This window comes from Dreissena polymorpha, chromosome 6, assembly GCF_020536995.1.
Source record: "Dreissena polymorpha isolate Duluth1 chromosome 6, UMN_Dpol_1.0, whole genome shotgun sequence".
In the NCBI taxonomy this organism is placed as follows: domain Eukaryota; kingdom Metazoa; phylum Mollusca; class Bivalvia; order Myida; family Dreissenidae; genus Dreissena; species Dreissena polymorpha.
The window spans coordinates 72,743,711-72,765,760 of NC_068360.1; the positions used below are offsets into that span (position 1 = coordinate 72,743,711).

General features: G+C 35.2%; 1 protein-coding gene across 4 annotated transcripts in view; it reads left to right on the top strand.

The window, feature by feature from the left end:
* The window catches only part of LOC127834097 (glycogenin-1-like), a 101,981-nt gene that overhangs the window by 40,871 nt on the left and 39,060 nt on the right, over nucleotides 1-22,050 (top strand). For 3 of the 4 annotated variants that reach the window (XR_008027808.1, XR_008027809.1, XM_052359705.1), the window contains exons 7-8: nucleotides 955-1,008; nucleotides 6,078-6,095. Coding sequence is in view for 2 of the 4 variants with exons in the window: in XM_052359705.1 (XP_052215665.1) it covers nucleotides 955-1,008; nucleotides 6,078-6,095 (72 nt within the window). In the remaining 2 variants the exon portion in view is untranslated. The remainder of the gene's footprint in view (nucleotides 1-954; nucleotides 1,009-6,077; nucleotides 6,096-22,050) is intronic. The other variant, XM_052359706.1, reaches the window with a different exon arrangement.

Below are 22,050 nucleotides of genomic sequence, written 5' to 3' on the forward strand. Positions count from 1 at the left end.
GAAGTAATAAGCTTTAAAAAGGGAGAAAATTATTCAATATTGAACATAGCCACTTTATATATTTGGAATGCATGTGTATTTCATGGAGCTGGGCATTTTGAGTGGTGAATCTACAGTCACGGTAGTGGCTTTTAATTATTTGCTACTAAAAATAGACATTTGTTACACACAATTATTTTCAAGGGAAGTAATTTATATGATTATAAATCTCATATTTTATATGTCCTTACCAAGAATTGAAGTTCTTTTCACAGTTACCCCCCCCCCCCCCCCCCCCCCTCCCGGTTGGATTGGACAAAATTCATGGAAAGTAATAACCTTTAAAGGGAGATGATTTCTATACCTTCCAATTATAAATAGAAATTTTATTTCAATACGGCGCAGTAGGGGGCATTGTGTTTCTGACAAACACATCTCTTGTTTTATCAATAAACATGATTGGCCGCCATTTTTATTACAAGCTTATTTTGATTGACGTACTTTTGATTCAAAGGTTAACTTACACTAAAAAGTCAACTGGATTATTGGTTAAACCGGTTACGCACTTTAAATCGATTTAAAATCCAAGATTTGTATTGCGTTTTGTTACGTACTAGGCCGATTTTTAATGTGTTTTTTTTATTTTTTCAATGTGTATATACGCAGAAACGCCTCTTATCTGGAGCTCTGTAGTCTATTTTCATGGCCTGTGTTTTGTCACATGCATAAAAGTCCATTTTCATGGCCTGTGTTATGTTACAGGTGTAATAGTCCATTTTCATGGCCTGTGTTTTGTTACAGGTGTGGTAGTCCATTTTCATGGCCTGTGTTTTGTGACAGGTGTGGTTATCCATTTTCATATCCTGTTTCAGGTGTGGTGGTCCATTTTCATGTTCTGTTACATATGTAGTTGTCCATTTTCATGTTCTGTTACATGTGTGGTTGTCCATTTTAATTGTCTGCATTCTGTTACAGGTGTGGTGGTCCATTTTTATGGAGAAGATACAGCCCAGTTTGGATCCGTCCCTGGTGAGTAGTGCAATTGTCATGGGAGGGGCTTGTGGGGCTGGGGGGTCCATTTTGGGGTGGAGGTGGAGGGGAGGGCCGGGGGTGCATGTTTGTATTGATTTAAAATGTTGGATGTTGGAGAGGTCAAGGTTTTGTTGTGGGTCGTTCGGGCGGAGGTTTCCTGTGGGAAGGAAGGGGGTGGACTTGACTAGAAATTCTTTTCTATATGGAAATGATGGGTTGCATTTAAGAGTTGAAAGGTTTATAATAGAACTTTTGCCCTAGCTCTATAATAATACCGATTTTATCAAATTTGATGTTTTATTTATGTGTTTTTGTGTCAATAGGTGGTGTCTTTGTTGTTTGAAAACATGGATGTTATTTGAGAAATTGTTTGTTTAAAAAAGCATAGCAATAAGGAAGACTAAAATGTAAGAACTTAATTTTGACAGTTACTATGAAAGATCTGTTCTTTCAGAATTTATAAAATAAGGTATAATAATGTATTATGACATGGATTCAATAGTTGCTATAAACTCTATAAAAAGATTTCCCAAAAGTGCAACTACAAATTTGAATAAGATTATCTTGAATGTGAAATATACTACAGTCTTCATGTATTTCATAAACTATAAGCTTGATAGACGCGGGCTGGTGAAATGTTATTGAGGCTACTAGAAATTGCTAATATATATTATCGGACTATTGACTTTTGTAATCTGCCTTTATGAAAGCCCAATGATTTGGGCTAGTTATTTAGATATCTTTTCATAAAGACTGATAATTCAAAGATAATTCAAACATTTTTCTTATTTCTATTAATGCTGCCCTTCTAGAGGAGTCCCAACAATTTCCGTCCAACGGTTGTTGTTTCACACTCAAACTTTACAGAGACTTATGTTTTAATTCCGAACGCAATGCGACTTATTAAGCATCAAAAACCAACTCCATGGTGTTGGTCTAGGCCTTCAGGCAACTGCTCGTTTGTCAACATGTTACACAACCCTATGGAGTGTTTAAAATTCGCATTTACATCGATCATGAATTGTTGGCATCCAAAATCAAATTTCCTAGGTTGTTATTCCGAAAACTTTAAGGTACTTTTGCTGTTAGTTTAGTTTGTGTTGTGAATTTGTGATTATTTTTTTGTTGCAAAGGAAGTTATTCAAAATATCATGTTAGGTGAATAATTATACCCCATGCTTTCCTTTTAAGTCTATTATATTTAATTTTAATACATATCTTCAGAATAGGCTAAAAACTGGGGAGAATATTGCTTTTAATAAAAATCAAATAGAAACTTAATAACAATTTGGAAGTTTTTTTAACATTAATAAAAATTGTAGTCTGAATATGCATTTTTAGCTCAACTATTAGTCCTTTGACAGCTCTTGTTATGCTTCAAATTATTTGTCAAATTGCATTTAATTGTTATTTTGCTACAGTCTTTTGTAAGACTTTCGACAGATATGTCTGTGGTATTTTTATGCCCCCATAGGAGGGCATATAGAGATCACACTGTCCATCTGTCTGTCTGTCTGTCACACTTTGCGTTAATGTTTCGAAAAATGCTCATAACATCTATGTCCCTTCAGATGTAACATTCATATTTGGTATACAGGTGTATATGGACAAGGCCTTTCCATACGCACACAAATTTTGACCCCTTTAACCTTGACCTTGAACTTAGGGTTCGTGTTTAGGTTTCTAAAAATGCGTTTAGGTTTAGAAAAATGCTCATAACTTTTATCAAAGCGTTTATCGGGGGCATATGTCATCCTATGAAGACATCTCTTGTTTTTGTATTTTTATGCCCCCGAAAAAGGGCATATAGTGATCAGACTGTCTGTCTGTCAGTCTGTCCATCTGTCCTTCCGTCACACTTTGCGTTTAGGTTTCGAAAAAATGCTCATAACTATGTCCCTTCACATAGCAACTTGATTATTGGCATGCATGTGTATCTCATCGAGCTGCACATTTTGAGTGGCGAAAGGTCAAGGTCATCCTTCAAGGTCAAAGGTAAAAAAACATGTATCAAAACGGCACAGTAGGGGGCATTGTGTTTCTGACAAACACATCTCTTGTTTTATTGTCCCCTACCGGTTTCACTGGAGGGGACTTATGGTTTGCGCTCTGCGTGTCCGTCAGTCCACCAGTCTGTCAGTCTGTCATACTTTTCTGGATCCTGCGATAACTTTAAAAGTTCTTCATATTTTTTCGTAAAACTTGAAATATGGACAGATGGCAATATGGAGTTTATGCACGTCATTTCATTTTGTTCCTACGTTAAAAATTCTGGTTGCTATGGCAGCAAATAAAAAAAATTCTGACAATGGTGGAGCTGTTAGGGGACATATATTGCTTGGCAATAGTCTTGTTGCTATTACTCCATGTGTGTAATTATATTATTTATTGATTATTAAAATAAATTTATATACAAAAAAAGTCTATAATTAAAGGTTTGGAATCGTATTGTTCACAATATTTTAGTTTGTTGGGGTCTCAGGTGAGCGCCTTATGGCCTTTGGCCTTTTTGTTTCAAAATCTTGACAAATTTATATTACAGTACTATAGTTTATTACCATTATATACTTAAAACATTTCATATACAAATTAATTTTTGTCACTGACTTCTTTTTTAATTTTGACCAATGGTGTGCATTTGTAACGTGCTGTAATCTTATGTTTGAAACTTTGTTGCATGCAAACTGTCCATGTTGTTGTTGCCTGTTGACACAAAAACACCTTCATAATTCACCAAAATATTTTTTATAAATAATTTGCTTGTAGTGTTGTGAAATGTTCAATACATTATGTTTTTAAAAATATTTTAACAGTTGTCCGTTCATAGCTTGAACAGAATATTTCATTTTCATTGTTCGTCTTCAGTTGTTTTTTAACTCCGCCTTTTTGGAGAAAACCCGAGGTATTGTCATAGCCAGCTGGTCACGCCGTCTGATGTCCGCCGTCCGCGTTGTGCTAAAACCTTAACATCGGCTCTAAAATCAAAGTACTTCCACCTACAACCTTGATGAGTTATACATGCCACACCCATTTTGGGGTCACTAGGTCAATGGTCAAGGTCACTGTGACCTCAAAACTGCACCCGTAGCCGAGCATGGCACCCGTTATGCGGTGCTGTTGTTTATGTTCAGTTTGAAAAATGGGTCTTTCTAACTACAGTTTTCTTGCTGTGTATTTTTGTCACCAACTATCAATGAGGGAAATCTGGGCTAAGCAGATAATATTGGTCGATGTCTCTTGTTTTTCGCTCACCTGAGCACAAAGTGCTTTTGGGGAGCTTTTAGGATACAGTGTTGTCTGTCACCCTTCTGTACGTACTTTTGTCTATTAACTTTTCCTATAACAGTGTTACATCCTGAAACACTAGCCAATCAAATTATTTACAAAGACTTGTAAATACCAATAAACTTACAAAAAATTCTCTGAAACCCCAAGGGTCAGGGTTTTGATTTCTCTGTAACACTGTATGTTTTCCTTTTCTAAGTTCATTACTTGCGCCCGGGTTCAAACACCACCATAAACTAACAAAAAATTCTCTGAAACCCCAAGTGTCAGGGGTTTGATAAAATCCCTGTAATACGGTATGTTTTCCTTTTCTAAGTTCACTCCTTGCGCCGGGGTTTTAACCCCACTATGCCCAGGGGTAACATGATTTATATAGACCTGTATAGTAAATAATTGTTAAAATCTTATGCTTTAAAAGTGTTCGGAGTGTTATATTTGGTATGTGACATAGAATGGTGGTATTCTACTTAGTTTGTTCAAAACATGCTGCTGGTGTCAAAATTTTACCCACTTTAGGGCTTATTTGTTTAGATGTTTATAATAAAATTTTACATTTGTTTTTATACTTTCACAGATCACATGAAGTCTGTGTCATACATAGTAAAACCTAGATAAAAAATGCAGTAATTGCACAGTCATCTTAAAATCTACACACAATGTGTTTTTTTTTTACACGTCTCAGGTCTCAGGTTAGCAACATAGACTATTGGCCCTTTTGCTTAGTTCAGTGTAACTTGGGGTCAAGGTAACAGTTCAAAGGTCAAAATTTAACATAATACATTTTGTATTAATGATTCGTTCCCCTTTCATTAGACATGTGATACTTTGCCAATTAAAATCAGCTACATGATAGGTAAAAGACTCTCCTAAAAGTATAAATGCATATCATTTTGCGGTGAATGAATGAGTTAATTAAATAACTACGATTAAGCATGCTTTTAGCCCTTCCACTTAGATATGTATTTTGACACGTTTGTAGTCCCTTAGAAAGTTAAATATAATTAAAGACCTTTCTTACTAGATTCAAGTTTTAAAGGCTTCATATCAAACCCTTAGATACTGATGAACAGCAAACAGCATAAAACCTGAACAGACTGCGAGTTACTAGCAGGCTGTTCTGGTTTTATGCTGTTTTCTCATAGCCATTTTCACTTTATTACTGAGGTGTAAAGGGTTAAGTTAAATTACTAATATAAAGCTTGCTTTTAAATGATTATAATGAGTGAACATGATATTTATTTATTTATATACAAGAGTACTGCATATGATTTATTAATAATGACATAAACAAAGACTCTTTATTACAGCTTGTAGTTACAGATATATAACATCATTATTATTTACTTTTATCCAAAAATAATCGCTTGAAATATTATTCACGTTTGCTTTTTATCTGGAACATAATAATTGAACCTCGTTCTGGGAAAACAGGGCTAAATGCATGTGCATCAAGTATTGTCCTAGTAAGCCTGTGCAGTCCGCACAAGGTAACCAGGGACAACACTTTCTGCCTAGAAATAATTTTTATTTAGACGAGATATCCTTTAAAGGCAAAATTTCATATGAACAGAAAGTATCGTCTCTGATAAGCCGGTTAGGACTTGCTTTCAGCCCAGGCTAATCTGAGACGATGCTTTACATACACACACACACATTAAGCCCTATTTCGTCTGAGAGAGGCTCAATTTGAGTTGCTGTTTTATCATGTTTACCCTTTGCAGCCAATGCTTGCATGTATGTTGACTAATCCAGAATGTTTTTATTTACATTGCATGGAATAGCGTGAGGAATTGTCAAGGGTAAGACCGCTATATTTTCACTTTGTATGTTCATTTTAGAATGTAGAACAAGGAAAAGTGAGATATTTTCAAACCAAATTATTGTGTGTACTATTCTAGTTATAGATTAGTTTAAAAATAAATATGTGTAATATATGTAACACTATTAAACCAAATACTAAGCTCTATGACCCCAAATACTTAGCATTATTACACCATATACCAAGCACTATTTCACCAGATGTTAAGCACCATAAAATCACATACTAAGCACTATTGCATCAAATACTACACACTTATACACCAAAAACTAAGCATTATTACACCAAATACTTAGCACTATTCACCAGATAATAAGCACTATTACACTTAACACTAAGCCATATTGCACCAAGTACTAAGCACCTTTACACAAAATACAAAGCACTATTTCACCAGACACTAAGCCATATTACAACAGATGCAAAGCACTATAATGCCAAATACTAAGCACTATTTCACCAGATAGTAAGCACTATTAAACCAAATACAAGGGACTATTACACCAAATACTAAGCACTATTACACCAGATAGTAAGCACTGTTACACCAAATACTGAGGGCTATTACAAAAGATTGTAAGCAATTTTACACCAGAGACTCAGTACTATAAAACCAGATAGTAAGCACTATTGCACCAAAATACAAAAGTTCTATTTCACTGGAATATATAGCTTTATCAACCAATTAAGATCCATGTTGATTTAAATATAGTTTGTTAGTTGTTTTAAAAACTATACATTTTAATTTAATTCAAACAAAAGCGTTATATAACTGACACTGTGTTTTACTAATATTCCATTATATGTGGTTGTTTTGAAAATATCATAATGTGAAAAAGAGGCTTTCTCTCTTTTACAGTACATGACTGTATAAAATTGTCACTGCTAAGAGGAATATTTTGGACTGGTTTTAGATCCCTGAGAAAATCAAATTAAAATCAAGACCTTTCTTTATTATGATTTTTTTAGTTAAACCTTTTTGAACCTTAACCCTTTACCACCTAGATATGTATTTTCACGCATTTGAAGTCCCTTAGAAAGTTATATTGAATTTAAGACCTTTCTTACTAGATTCAAGTTTTTAAGGCTTTATTTCCAAACCTTAGATACTGATGAGCAGCAAACAGCATAATACCTGAACAGATTGTGAGTCTTGCAGGCATTTCTGGTTTTATGCTGTTTGCCCATAGCCATGTTCACTTTGCTTCTAAGTGGAAAACGGTTAAGATAATGAAGGGCAGCAAACTGCATATAATACCTGACAGGGGGTGAGTTACTCGCAGGCCGTCTGGTTTTATGCTGGTTGTTTTTAGCCATTTTCACTTTGCTTTTGAACAAGTAATGGTAAAAAAGGCAGAGATTTTCTTTGTTCCAATTTGGGAACAGTATTTGGCCCTTTTCCAAAAATGTGTATTTATTTTCCTGAATGAGAATTTAAATTTCCCAATTTAAGGTTTTCATTAAACATGTTTTCTTTGTTTAGTTTAGATCTCAACATTAAGTTTATCTCCCACCCAGCTCTATAAGTGGAGCTTTAGTTAACCCTTTATCACTTAGATACATATTTTTAACCCTTTACCACTTACATGCTACATGTGTATTTTTAACCCTTTACCACTTAGATACGTATTTTGATGCATTTGTAGTCCCTTAGAAAGTTAAATTTTAAATTAAAGGCTTTTCTTACTATATTCAATTTTTAAAGGCTTTATTTCAAACCCTTAGTTATTGATGTGCAGCAAACAGTATAAAACCTGAACAGACTACGAGTCACTTGTATGCCATTTGCAAATAGCCATTTTCACTTTGCTCCTGGGTGAGAAAGGGTTAAAATAACATTGGAAACGCTTTGTTCACAATTTTGAAGCATTTGTAAGCAAAACAACAACACTAATTTCCCAATTTGAGTCACAAAATGACGCAATTTTTCCCATCCAAAGGGACCTGACCCATGCAGTTCCCGAAATAGTGAAAAAACAACTGATCATTATATAAAACAACAGAATAACAAATGCTGACACGCACTACTGGATAGTATGTTTATATATACAGCATGTTTCTCTAAGAACTCAACATATATGCACAAAGATGATTGGGAGTAAAACTGTAAAGATGTACATACAGGATGTATATGTTTGCTTTTTATACGCCCGTATAAAATACGGGACGTATTATGTGAAACCCCTTGGCGGCGGGCGGGCGGGCGGGCGGCGGGCGGCGGGCGGCGGGCGGAAGGCATCACTTTGTCCGGACTCTAATTCAAATTGTATTCATCCGATCTTCACCAAACTTGGTCAGCAGTTGCATCTAGTTGATATCTAGGCCAAGTTCGAATATGGGTCATGCCGGGTCAAAAACTAGGTCATAGGGTCAATAAGTGCATTTTCAAAGGGGCCACTTTGTCCGGACTCTATTTCAAATTGTATTCATCCGATCTTCACCAAACTTGGTCAGCAGTTGTATCTAGTTGATATCTAGGCCAAGTTCGAATATGGGTCATGCCGGGTCAAAAACTAGGTCATAGGGTCAATAAGTGCATTTTCAAAGGGGCCACTTTGTCCGGACTCTATTTCAAATTGTATTCATCCGATCTTCACCAAACTTGGTCAGCAGTTGCATCTAGTTGATATATAGGCCAAGTTCGAATATGGGTCATGCCGGGTCAAAAACTAGGTCATAGGGTCAATTAGTGCATTTTCAACGGCGCCACTTTGTCCGGACTCTAATTCAAATTGTATTCATCCGATCTTCACCAAATTTGGTCAGAAGTTGTGTCTAGATGATATGTAGGTCAAGTTCAAATATGGGTCATGCCGGGTCAAAAACTAGGTCACGAGGTTACTTAGTGCATTTCAAGCATTTAGCATGGTGTCCGCTCTCTAATTGAAGTAGTTTTCATCTGATCTTCACCTAATTTGGTCAGAAGTTGTGTCTAGATGATATGTAGGTCAAGTTCGAACATGGGTCATGCCGGGTCAAAAACGAGGTCACATAGTGCATTTCAAGCATTAAGCATGTTGTCCGCTCTTTAATTGAAGTAGTTTTCATCTGATCTTCACCAAATTTAGTCAGATGTTACATCTAAGTGATATCTAGGTCAAGTTCAAATATGGGTCATGCCGGGTCAATAACTAGGTCTTGAGGACACTTTCAAGCATTGAGCATGGTGTCCAAAACCTTCGAACGGGCGTATCTTGTGACAGTTTGGCACTCTTGTTGCATTATAGAGTCAGAAAAATAATATTTTTTACCAGGTTTTCCAAAGGAAAAAACTGGTTATTAGATTGGTGAATGCGGGCGGGCTGGCTGGCGGGCAGGCGGGCAGAACAAGCTTGTCCGGGCCATAACTATGTCTTTCATCGTCAGATTTTAAAATCATTTGGCACATTTGTTCACCATCATTGGACGGTGTGTCTCCCGAAAGAATTACATTAATATCTCCAAGGTCAAGGTCACACTTTGAGTTCAAAGGTCAAAAATGACCATAAATGAGCTTGTCTAGGCCATAACTATGTCATTCATTGTCAGATTTTAAAATCATTTGGCACATTTGTTCACCATCATTGGACGGTGTGTCGCACAAAAGAATTAGGTAGATATCTCCAAGGTCAAGGTCGCCCTGACTAAAAATAGATTGATTTTTAAACAAGAGGGGTAACTGTGATGAACAATCAGTAGCAATGCACATTTTGAGTTGTAGTTGTCTCCCTTTATCAGACTTTTTTTATTTATTGAAAACATGGTTTTGTGACAATTTTGTCCCTTGTCTTTATTATCACTGGTGCAAATGAAAAAACAACAACATCTTTTTCAATTTTGTTTATGCTTTTGATTCACAATAAATTAAGCATTATAGGTTAGTAAGTTATTTAAGATAAGGATTGATTCAAATTATAGATATCTTTATTTTTCTTTAAAGCTTGAAATAAAAATACTTGCATGCTCAACCCTTGCGTTATATAGCCACTAGCCTGCACTCTGCTTTCAGTTCTGTTGTGACTAACCTTACCCATTTCTTGGGTTAGTTTGTCGATGTTATTCTCAGTTACACAAGACTTGCATTCATATCATTGTTGTTGTTGTTCCTGGTTAAGTTTGATGTTAAGTTCTTGACATATGTTGAACTAATCTGTAGTTGGTATTAATATGAGCCGTGAAAAAGGGGTTTAATGCATGTGCTTTAACTGTAGTCCCAGATTAGCCTGTGCAGTCTGCACAGGCTAATCAGGGACAACACTTTCCGCTTTTATGATATTTTTCATTTCAAGAAAGTCTCTTCTTAGCAAAAAACTAGTTTTTGTGGACAGTGTCATCCCTTATATTAGCCTGTGTGGACTGCACAGGCTCATCTGGGATAACACTTTACACACATTCATTCAACCCCCTTTTCACAGAACACGGCCCATATATTTCTCAGAATTTATACTAGCAATGTTTAGACTTTCATCGGATTTTGTTGTACTAAAACATATTCATTGGTTGGGCCAGATTGCATTGTTTTATCTACAGTTTTTTAAGCATAATTGAATTTTATTAATAAACATATATTTAGATACTTAAATGCAAAAAAGTTCAGAACAGATTAATAAAATTTCAAACAAGTTAGAAGTCGGTAATTAGTGAAGTAATACAGATAGACCTTAAAATCTTAATCGTTATGAATTTCTTTGATTGAAAACTTATTAATTTATTTTCGTAACTTCCCCAAAGTAAGCTGCACTTCTTTACTTAAAACATGCATCTTAAATACAAACACAAGTAAAGTCTTTTATATATTCTTAATTTTGAAAAATCATCTGACTGTGTTGTTGTTCTATGGCTCAGTCAGGCCATTAATCAAGCCCAAAATTACTTGTATTCTGTGAAATATACATGTACCACTGAAGGGTTAGATAAGTGTATGTCATCTGTAAAAACAGCAGTTTTTAGCTCTGCGTTTTCAGAGAAAACCCGAGGTATTGTCATAGCCAGCTTGTCGTGTCGTCTGACGTCCGCCGTCCGCGTTGTGCTAAAACCTTAACATTTTGTTAAGGTTTTGAACATTGGCTCTAAAATCAAATTGCTTCCACCTACAACTCTAAAATTTCATATGTAGATGCACCTTGATGAGTTTTACACACCACACCCATTTCTGGGTCACTAGGTCAAAGGTCAAGGTCACTGTGACATTTAAAAAAAATTCTGACAAGCTTTCATTTATTCGAAACTACACCCGTAGTCGAGCGTGGCACCCGTTATGCGGTGCTCTTGTTTATGAAAATAATTGCATGCAACATTTGTAATTTATGCTTAACAAACTGTTGATGTTTTTTTTTTACCTTTCTGATCAATATTAGACTACATTATATTCATTTTACAAAATAACAGCCATACTTTATATGATAATCTCATATAAATTTTCAAGAGAATAATTGTTGTACATGTACAGAACAAAAACATCTTCTGTATTTAAAAACATGCATCACTCCCTCCTTTCACCACCTTACCTACTTCACTATTAATGGAACTTTACTTTTGATACATTCATATAGCCTATACTTGTGGTATAGTTATACATTTTTCACCACCTTATCTACTGCACTATTAATGGAACTTGACTTGATACATTTATGTTACCTATACCTGTGGTATTGATGTTTTTGCTTAGTTCCCTGATGGACAGGTAGTGGTATAGGCAGTCCTTCCTTGTGTTCTTATGTGTCTAAGGTCTAAGCTGAAGCGATTATACAATGTAAGACCGAAAATGACCATAAACACTGAAGTTACAGTCTCTTAATTTTGTGGGGAAGAAATGTTTTAAATATGTTTCTTTCATGCTTGACTAAACAAGCACAGGGTTCATTTGGACAGAATACGTGTACATGAAACATCAAATTAAAAAAAATTAAAAAATATCAGCTCTAGTAAGTTTTGTCATAAATTGTAAACTGGATGTATATAAAAAATGGACTGAAAGCAAAAATGGAACCTGTAGTATAACTATTGAAAAGTTTTACCTTAACTTCCATTATAGTATTCAACTGCAGGTGTACAGACTTTGGAATCACCTGCTTTTTTATAGTTTTAAGCCTAGAAAATATATTTTATATGTCCCCAGATCGAATGATCATGGATATATTGTTTGTGTCTGTCTGTCATTCTGTCCCAAAACTTTAACCTTGGTCATAACTTTTGCAATATTGAAGATAGCAACTTGATATTTGCAGGGCTCGAAATTAACACTCGCACACTCGCAAAATGCGAGTGAAAAATACCGATTGCGAGTTAAGTTTTAAGCCACTAGTAATTTTTTGCGAGTAAAGAAATAGTGAAAAAAAAACAGTAATATTGCGTTTGACGTCCTGAACGCTAAACCATAGGTCATAGAATGTCCTAATACCCTTATGCGTAAGCGCGCACCTTGTATATAGACTAGTATACTTATAGTACAGATACCAGGATGGTATTGGTACAAATAACGCTAAACAGTCGACTAATTCACACGTGGTCATTGAACTTGATCAGACATGGCGTCGAAGCGAAAAATAACTAGTTTCTGTTTGCCCACAGATGGAAATAACAATACGAAAGATAAAGCAAAGTTAACTGTTGAATAAAAATAAAACAACACTAAATTATGTTTCCAGAAAAATTTGCGAGAATGTTTTTGATTTTGCGAGTTGGTATTAAAGCTGCTCGCAATGTTTTGCGAGTAGAAAAAAAAGTTAAATTCGAGCCCTGATTTGGCATGCATGTGTATATCACGAAGCTGCAAATTTTGAGTGGTGAAAGGTCAAGGTCATCCTTCAAGGTCAAAGGTCAAATAAATGGCTGCAAAGTGCCACAGTTCTGACAAACACATCTCTTGTTTAAAATATAAATAATATAACATCCTACAAAGTTCTTCACTTGAAGAGTTAAGCAGCTGCACACTTTAATTAATGGACTTCACAGCTTACATTACAAAAACTGTAGTGCTCTATTTAGCTTGTTCAGTTAAGCAAGGTGAGCTCCTTGGGACATAAAGTTCCTCTTGGTCCAGGATTTTTCTTTTGTTCAAAGAAGGCAGTCAAACCTTAATTTCTTGAAGATAATTATAGAATAGTAATTTGTATTTACATTGACATTGTTTTAATGTTATCTAATTGTGTGACTGATTTCAAGAACATTTTTTTGCAAAACAAATGATATATTAGTTATTTAGAGAAGACAGTAAAATGTTTGAATTAAAATAATTTAATTTATAACTGAATGTTAACCTTCCTTCTGAGGGAATGCATTAAATGACATTCAATTTACATTCATACCCAAGAAAGTTTGTGTTTTCTACAATCAATCATAATGGCTATTTAGGTCACGTTTCCATACATTCTATGGCTTTTAACAGTTCTACACATTTGTGAAACAATGTCTATATATTATTATGTTACTATAAGTCTACCTGGATAAGCCTTGCTTGAAATAGTTTTATTGTAAAATATGTCCATTGATCATTCTTTTTCACTTCAACTGTTATCATCATTATGGTCAATGAAGCCAATTGTTCTTGGTTGCACACTTAAAATTGAAAACTTATGTTTTTATTTAAATTGGTGCTATCTTAAAATCATATTTTGTTTAATTGGAATGGAAACTTTCAAAGGAACAACAATAACTGTGAAAGAACCTTCTTCGAAAGAACAATTATTTTATTTTAATAATCCTTTTTAATGGAAACTTCTTTAGGACATTAGTGGGCATCCTTCAGGGATGTTTGCTCTCCCCGTCCTATTTAAACTTTTCCTTGAGAAGATTATGCAGGAGACCCTCCAAGACCACCACCCTCTATCTCCATCGGTGGAAGATCAATTTCAAACATCAGATTTGCTGATGACATTGACCTCATGTGTGGCACAAGCAGTAAACTCCCAAGACCTCACCAACATACATTCTGAAAGAGCAGGAGCATATGGGTTTGAGGTCAGCATGGAGAAGTTGAAGATCATGGTCCAACAACCCCAGGGCAGGTATCATTGCAAAGTGCAAGAAGCTCAATGAAGTGACCAGCTTCAAATTCTTGGGAGCAACACTGTCCAAGAATTGTCATGGTTACTGCAGCAATGGCAATACTGAGCAGGTTGTGGACAATCAGCTCCATCAGCTTCCCCACCATGTACAGGCTCTGCAAGCCCATCGTAGTCACTGTTCTTCTCTATGGCTGCAACACCTTGACATTTCTTTCAGACATAGAAAGCAGGATACAGGCCTTTGAACACAAGTTTCTATAAAGACTGTTAAGCATCATCTTCGTAGAGCACAAGACCAACAAGTATGTCCTTAACATGACAGCAGCACTTGTTGGCCCTCGACCATGAAACAAAAAAAGCTTGCTTGGTTTTGACATGTCTCCAGGCACGACACTCCATGTAAGACTTTTGTTCAGGGCTCAATAGAGGGAGGTTCCTGTCAAGGCCATTACAAGAAAAGCTGGATAGACAATGCGAAAGGGTGGACGTCCCTCACAATGGACGCTACTCCCAGCAGCACACAGCAGACCTGACTTGTTGAGAATCTCTGTTTTGTCATTCCTCATTTTCCCCTGAGGGCCAGCCTGGTTGAGGGGAACAATGATGATGATGAACCAAAAAAGTCAATTTCATGAGAACAAACATTATACTGTAATGGCCATTTTAATGACAGTATCACTTGTATTTTAAAGGACACTTTCATGAGAACAACCAGTATATTGAAATAGCCACTTTCACGAAAAAACAACAACCCTATAATGTTTTGATAGCTTTCAAAACAAGCATTATACTGGAATGGACGCTTTCCTAATAACAATCAATATTGAAAAGTCAATATTAATTTAGATTTAGAAACTACCTCAGCCAAGTTTGTTAAACTTCTTAGATTTGAAGTTGAGTCTGGGTGACACCCCTTGTTTTATTTTATTAATAAAGAAGTACCTTATTAATAAAAAATTATAATGGGTTACATCCCTTTGCTTTATCTTATCAATAAAGAATTTTGATGGGTAACATCCCTTGCTGTATCTGATTAATAAAGAATTATGATGGGTTACTTCCCTTGATATATCTTATTGAATTATGATGGGTAACATTCCTTACTTTATCTTATTTATAAAGAATTATGATGGGTTACATCCCTTGATGTATCTGATTAATAAAGAAATATGATGGGTTACTTTTCTTGCTTTATCTTATTAATAAAGTATAATGATTGGTTACATCCCTTGATTTATCATATAAATAAAGAATTATGATGGGTAACATCCCTTGCTTTATCTTATTAATAGAGCTATGATGAGTTACATCCCTTGCTTGAGCTATGATGAGTTACATCCCTTGCTTTATCTTGTAAATAAAGAATTATGATTGGTTACATCCCTTGATTTATCATATAAATAAAGAATTATGATGAATAACATCCCTTGCTTTATCTTGTTTATACAGAATGAATTATTATGATGGGTTACAACCCTTGATTATCTTATTAATAAAGATTTATGATTAGTTACATCCCTTGATTTATCTTCTTAATAAAGAATTACGATAAGTTAAATCCCTTGCATTATCTTGTTAATAACATATTTAAATTTAATCAAATGGACAATTATCTGGTTCACCACAAAAATGTGATAAATTATTAAATAGTCTAATTTTTACTTATCTGAAATTATTCATAAAATAAATTATTAAATAGTCTATTTTTTACTTATCTGAAATTATTCATACAAATCTGTTCAGAAGTTTTAATGTGAAGTTTTTTATGGACAAACCAATGTTGAAATCTTTTACACAATTGTTTTTTTAGGAAGAGACAACAAACCTTGTCCAAAGGTATGTGCAGGTCGAGCCCATCCTGCTCTATACCTTACAAAAGATTATGTCTTAGTAGCACAAATATGAGTTAATATTTTCAGAGATATGAATTTATAGACATGATAATCATTCCACAATAAATAATTGTATTATAATAAAATTACATGCACAAATAACTATTATCATTTAAAATTAACTTGTTCTTTTATAAAGAATAACATTGCTATTGTACAAAAAATAAATATATTAAGCAAAGAAAAAATAGGCATGGCACCAGTGTACATTAATTGTATATTTAGTAAGACATATATAGTAACAATGAAATATATTGGTTCGGGTTAATTTTACGAATATTCTTACAACTGACCATTTTGGGAATTAATTATTTTGCACAAGGTTATAAGGTGGATTAAATGTGCTCTATTGCCAGAAGTTGTCAAGCTTTGGTGGCAGAATTTTAAGCATTACTGTTGAGATCGCAACATGTTTCAAACGTACTGTCAGAATGGGTTTGTTTTGCAGGTAGTATTTTTTGTGTTCAGACTGGTAAATTGTAGTGGATAGAGTATGGAAAGAACTTTATTATGCTCCCCGAAAATTTTCGGGGAGCATATAGTTGCCAGTTTGAAGTTCCTTCCGTACTTCCTTCCTTCCGTCACACTTTTGTTACCGTTTCTCATAGCACCTTCAATACTTTACTGATCTCTTACATATTTGGCATGTAGGTACCTTGCATGGACCTCTACCTTTTGATGAGGTTTGAGGTCACTGGGGTCAAGGTCACCGAGGCTAATAATAGATTTTTCCCTCACACTTGTTACAGTTTTTCATAGCACCTTCAATACTTTACCGATCTCTTTCATATTTGTCATGTAGGTACCTTGCATGGACCTCTACCTTTTGATGAGGTTTGAGGTCACTGGGGTAAAGGTCAAGGTCACAGAGGCTAATAATAGATTATTTTAGGTGGTTATTAACACATAGATTGACAAAGCGCATTATCGGGGAGCATCCATCAGTTTCACTGATATTCTTGTTTTCAAAGATGATTGCTGTCGGATTCACAGCTAAGGAACATCAACCCACCATTATCTCACAGTCATGCCCTACAGGCTACAATTGATGGTGTCTTTGGTCACAGATATTTGCGGACAGCTATTCAATAGATATGTGCCTTGCTCTGTTAAAAGTGGGTTTAATGCATGTGTGTAAAGTGTCGTCCCAGATTAGCCGGTGCAGTTCCCACAGGCTAATAAGGGACAATTTTTATTAATTCGATTTTTGTTTAGAAGAGACTTTCTTTAAACTTAACATATCATACACGCTGAAAGTGTCGTCCCTGAATAGCCTGTGAGGACTGCACAGGCTAATCTAGGATAACATGCATTAGACCCTGTTTTCACACAGCGAGGCTCATATTTAAAAAAACAAAATGCACGTTTTCTTGTTAGCGGCACAGATGTGGCAGTATTTTCCTGTAAAATACAGGAAAAAGGTGTTCAAAACCACACACTAACAACTGAAATGGTCTGAGATGAATCTGAGAATAACATTGGCAGCTTCTTTATATTTTATTCAATAATTTCCTTTGTGTCATGTCTTGTGCTACTGTTAATTTTGCTTTGCTGAATAAGGATAAGCTACAATAGTCTAGGTTGCTTTTTTCAATCCCCATACTTACAAGTTTATTGGCTATGAAGGCAGAGTGTATGGCTAGATATAATTAAGTGTGCGTAATACCTTAGCTTTATTTCTTATGTATATTGGTAACGTGTAAAAAAAATTGTAAATACATGTTGCCGATGAATTTATAATTTCAAATAACATTTTTGGATGCTTTACAATAAATGTATAAGGGTTACAGCATGGCTTGTAATACCTGGCTTCTTCTTAAAAATGCTTAACATAAACTTATTGTTGGCTATCTCTTGAATCTGCCATGTTATTTCTTTGCGATTCATTTTCAGGCCATTTCAGACTATAATAAACAATATTTCTTGGATAACAATAACTCTCAAAACTAACGAACCATCCCCATGCCCACCATCAACACCTCGAGATATTCCCAGCCCGCCATCAGCACCTCGGGATATTCCCAGCCCGCCATCAGCACCTCGAGATTTTCCCAGCCCGCCATCAGCACCTTGGGATATTCCCAGCCCGAAGGGTTCGGAAAAAAGTTCCAGCTAAATATCCGTACAAACCGCCTGATGCTGACGACATATTTTACGATTCATTGAAACAGTTTGATTCGTCTGAAAAAAGTGACAAATCTGATCTTGTTGAAATGATGATGTGATGCAGAGGTCTTACTCTGAATTGGAGACTCATTACCCAGAAGGCCCTTTGTCCAATATTTCCCCAGAGGAACCGATGCGTGATAGTATGTATGAAGCAACGCGAATCACGGAAGGCTGGGAAGCAGGAAACAGGAAGGCAGAGCCAGCTTGTTGAAAAAAATGGTTGTGAAAAAACATGTTCTGATGATAAATGCCCAGTCCAGTAAGCTGGGATCAAGAAATGACATAGATTCTGATGATCCTGTAAGTGAAATGTTATCTTTTGTGAAAGAAAGGTAGAAATAACAAAGTATTTTTTTTTAAGAAAAATAAAATGAGGTGGATGTGGTAAGTTCATGATAAGTAATATAGAAAAATGTTGTTTTATTTCTAGATAATCATAAATTATAATTGAGATATAATATTATCTATTAGGTATGGCCCTAAGTGGTAAGGGAAAGGTCCTAGACCAGACAAACTTGCATGACATGAAGGAAATAACAAAGAAAATGATTGATTGAAAAGGGGTATTTATTTTAAGAAGTTATGATGTAGATGTAAAATAGACATATTTTCCAGACTGGCATAATGGGCGGTAAAACACGCCCTAAGAACAGTTTATAAAAACACATCCAACAAAATAAAAAATAAAAAAGATTTGGTGTCATAAGGAGACAAAATGAAAATACTACATAGAAATTACATACCAAACAGGAATCAAATCGAAGCTAGGGTCGAAGGGGTATAATAGATTATACATTTATTATACATTTATTTAAAAATGTCATAAAAATGAATAAATTGATCTATTAATATACATACTATATCTACTTTTAGGGTATCATGTGGAATGAAGGAAGCCAAGATCACTGTTACTTGAAATATATAATTGGATCCAGTAATGAATTTTAAAAACTAATCGAGCTATGTCATCCAAATTTATTTATTTTATTTGAAATTGCAGATGGAGCCATGGTCACTGTTACTAATTATAGATAAATGATTTCCAATCAATTACTCAATAAGATCCCATTGGTGTAGAGAAATATGGTGTCTGCCTAGCGACCGGGAGAAAATGGGTTGGATCCCCATTGTGGGAGCATTCTTTCGATCTTCCCCCAAAACACCAAGTACTGGTTCTATCCCAGGAAACGTAGTGGAGGTCGTTTCAAATAAGTCTTAGGCTTTCTATGCAATCAAGCTAAATATAAATAGGTGTAAACTAATTACTCAATAACATGATCTATAAATGTTCCATATGGTCAATTTTAGCATGTCTTTGAATATGGGCTGTGTGCAGTGAAGGTCAACTTAAGAACAAATTAAGCAATTCTAATTTATCTTTATACATAGAGTAATTATGCCCATGCATTTCACTTGACATTGGTGTATGAAGGTCTAGGTCACTGTAATGGAATGTAGAAACTTTGGCGTTGGATTTCCGGAACAAATTGAGCTAATGTAATGATGGCAGCATGTATACATTGTAAAGCATTTTCTTATTTCCTCATGTGGTGCACATTAGGTCAAGATCAGTAGTGATTGTTGCTGTTTTTAAACATAAAAAACTTGTTTCTGCTAAAAATTAAGTTTAATGTGTCACATTGGATATTTTGCAAATAAGAAAAGCTAAATTATTTAAAAGTATAGAACTGTTTTAACCTAGTATAAAACTGTTGGTTTAGAAAAAAAGCCTGAAACTGTGACAGAAAAGAACTGTTTTTACGCTGTCCTCAGACAGCGCATGGTTTCATTGATTCAACTTAAACAACATGCTAGTTTATTGTTTCATGTTTCTGTTCATGACAATTCTGCCAGGAGGCATGTTTTCATTTTGTTATCTAATATAGAAATGGTTTACCTAGAGCAGTTATACTGTTCATGCTTTGCACTGTAGACATTACTATTTTATAGACCAACATGCTCAACATTATCCGTTTGTTAGTTATATCTTCATGACAACAGCCAAGGCATGGTATTCTATTGTCAACATCCACATCATGCTCCGTCATTGTTATTCGTTTATTAAACAGCCAAGGCAATGCACTATTGCAACATATAGAACATGCTCCGCTTGTTGTTATACGTTCATTACAACAACAAGGCATGGTATTTTATTGTCAACATACAGAACATGCTCCGCCTGCTGTTATATGTTACGTGGCAACAATCAAGGCATGTTATTCCATTGTCAACATAGAGCACATGCCTCTCCTGTTGTTATACGTCCAAGACAACAGCCAATATGTGGTTTTATATTGTCAACATATAGAACGTGCTCCGCCTGTTCTTATCTGGTCATGACACCAGACAGGGCATGGTATTCTGATGTCAACATATAAAACATACTCCATCTGGTCTTGTTATATGTTCATGATATGCATGGCATTATATTGTTAACATATAGAACATGCTTCGCCTGTTCTTATACGTTCGTGACAATAGCCACGGTATAGTATTCTATTGCCAACATATAGAACATGCTCCGCCTGTTGTTATACGTTCATGACAACAGCCAATGCATGGTATTCTGTTTTCAACATATAGAACATGCTCCGCCCGTGCTTATCTGGTCATGCCAATAGCCATGGCATGGTATTCTGATTGTCAACATATAAAACATACTTCACCTGTTGTTTAATGTTCATGAGAGCAGTCAATGCATGATATTCTATCGTCAACATATAGTACATGCTTTGACTGTTCCTTTATGTTCGTGACAATAGCCAAGGCATAGTATTTAGTGTCAACATATAGAATATGCTGCGCCGATTGTGATACGTTCATGACAACAGCCAATGCATGGTATTCTTTTGTCAACTTATAAATCGTGCACCGTCTGTTGTTATATGTTCATTACAACAGACAAGACGTTGGATTCTATCGCCAACATACAGAACATGCTCCACCTGTTGTTATACGTTCGTGACAACAACCAAGGCATGGTATTCTATTGGCAACATATAGAACATGTTCCGCCTGTTGTTATGCGTTTATGACAACAGCCAAGGCATGGTATTTTGTTGTCAACATATAGAACATATTTCATCTGGTGTTATATGTCCATGATAGCACTCAAGGCATGATATTTTATTGTCAACTTACACAACATGCTCCATCTGTTGTTATACATCCATGACTACAACCAAGGCATGGTATTCTATTGTCAAGATATAGAATATGCTCCGCCTATTGTTATTCGTTCATGACATCAGCTAATGCATGGTATTCTATTTTCAACATATAGAACATGCTCCGCTTGTTGTTATACGCTCGTGACAACAGCCAATGCATGGCATTATATTGCCAACATACAGAACATGCTCAGCATGCTGTTATACGTACGTGGCAACAATCAAGGCATGTTATAATATTGTCAACATATAGCACATGCTTCGTCCTGTTGTTATACGTCCAAGACAACAGCCAATACGTGGTTTTCAATTGCCAACATATAGAACATGCTCCGCCTGTTTTTATACGTTAATGACAACAGCCAGGGACAGGGTATTCTGTTGTCAACATATAGAACATGCTCATGTAAATTTTATGATCCTTCAATCAAATACTTGAAATTATAAATATTGGATTTATAGTGCATTAAGCTAACGTGCTGAGCTATAATTCATGCTGTTACCAAGTTAAAGTACATGTGGGTTGGAAACCACGATTTATACTTTTTACCAACATTATTTTTAAAAGAGTATGTATGCACCATTGGTTTAATGTTTGTTTCTTCGTTGATTGAGGTCCATGGAATAGTTTACAAACTTAAATGGTTTTCATGCCCTAATATATGTCTTCCTATATACGACATTTTTATTATTCCCAGTATTTTGTATTTAGTACCGTC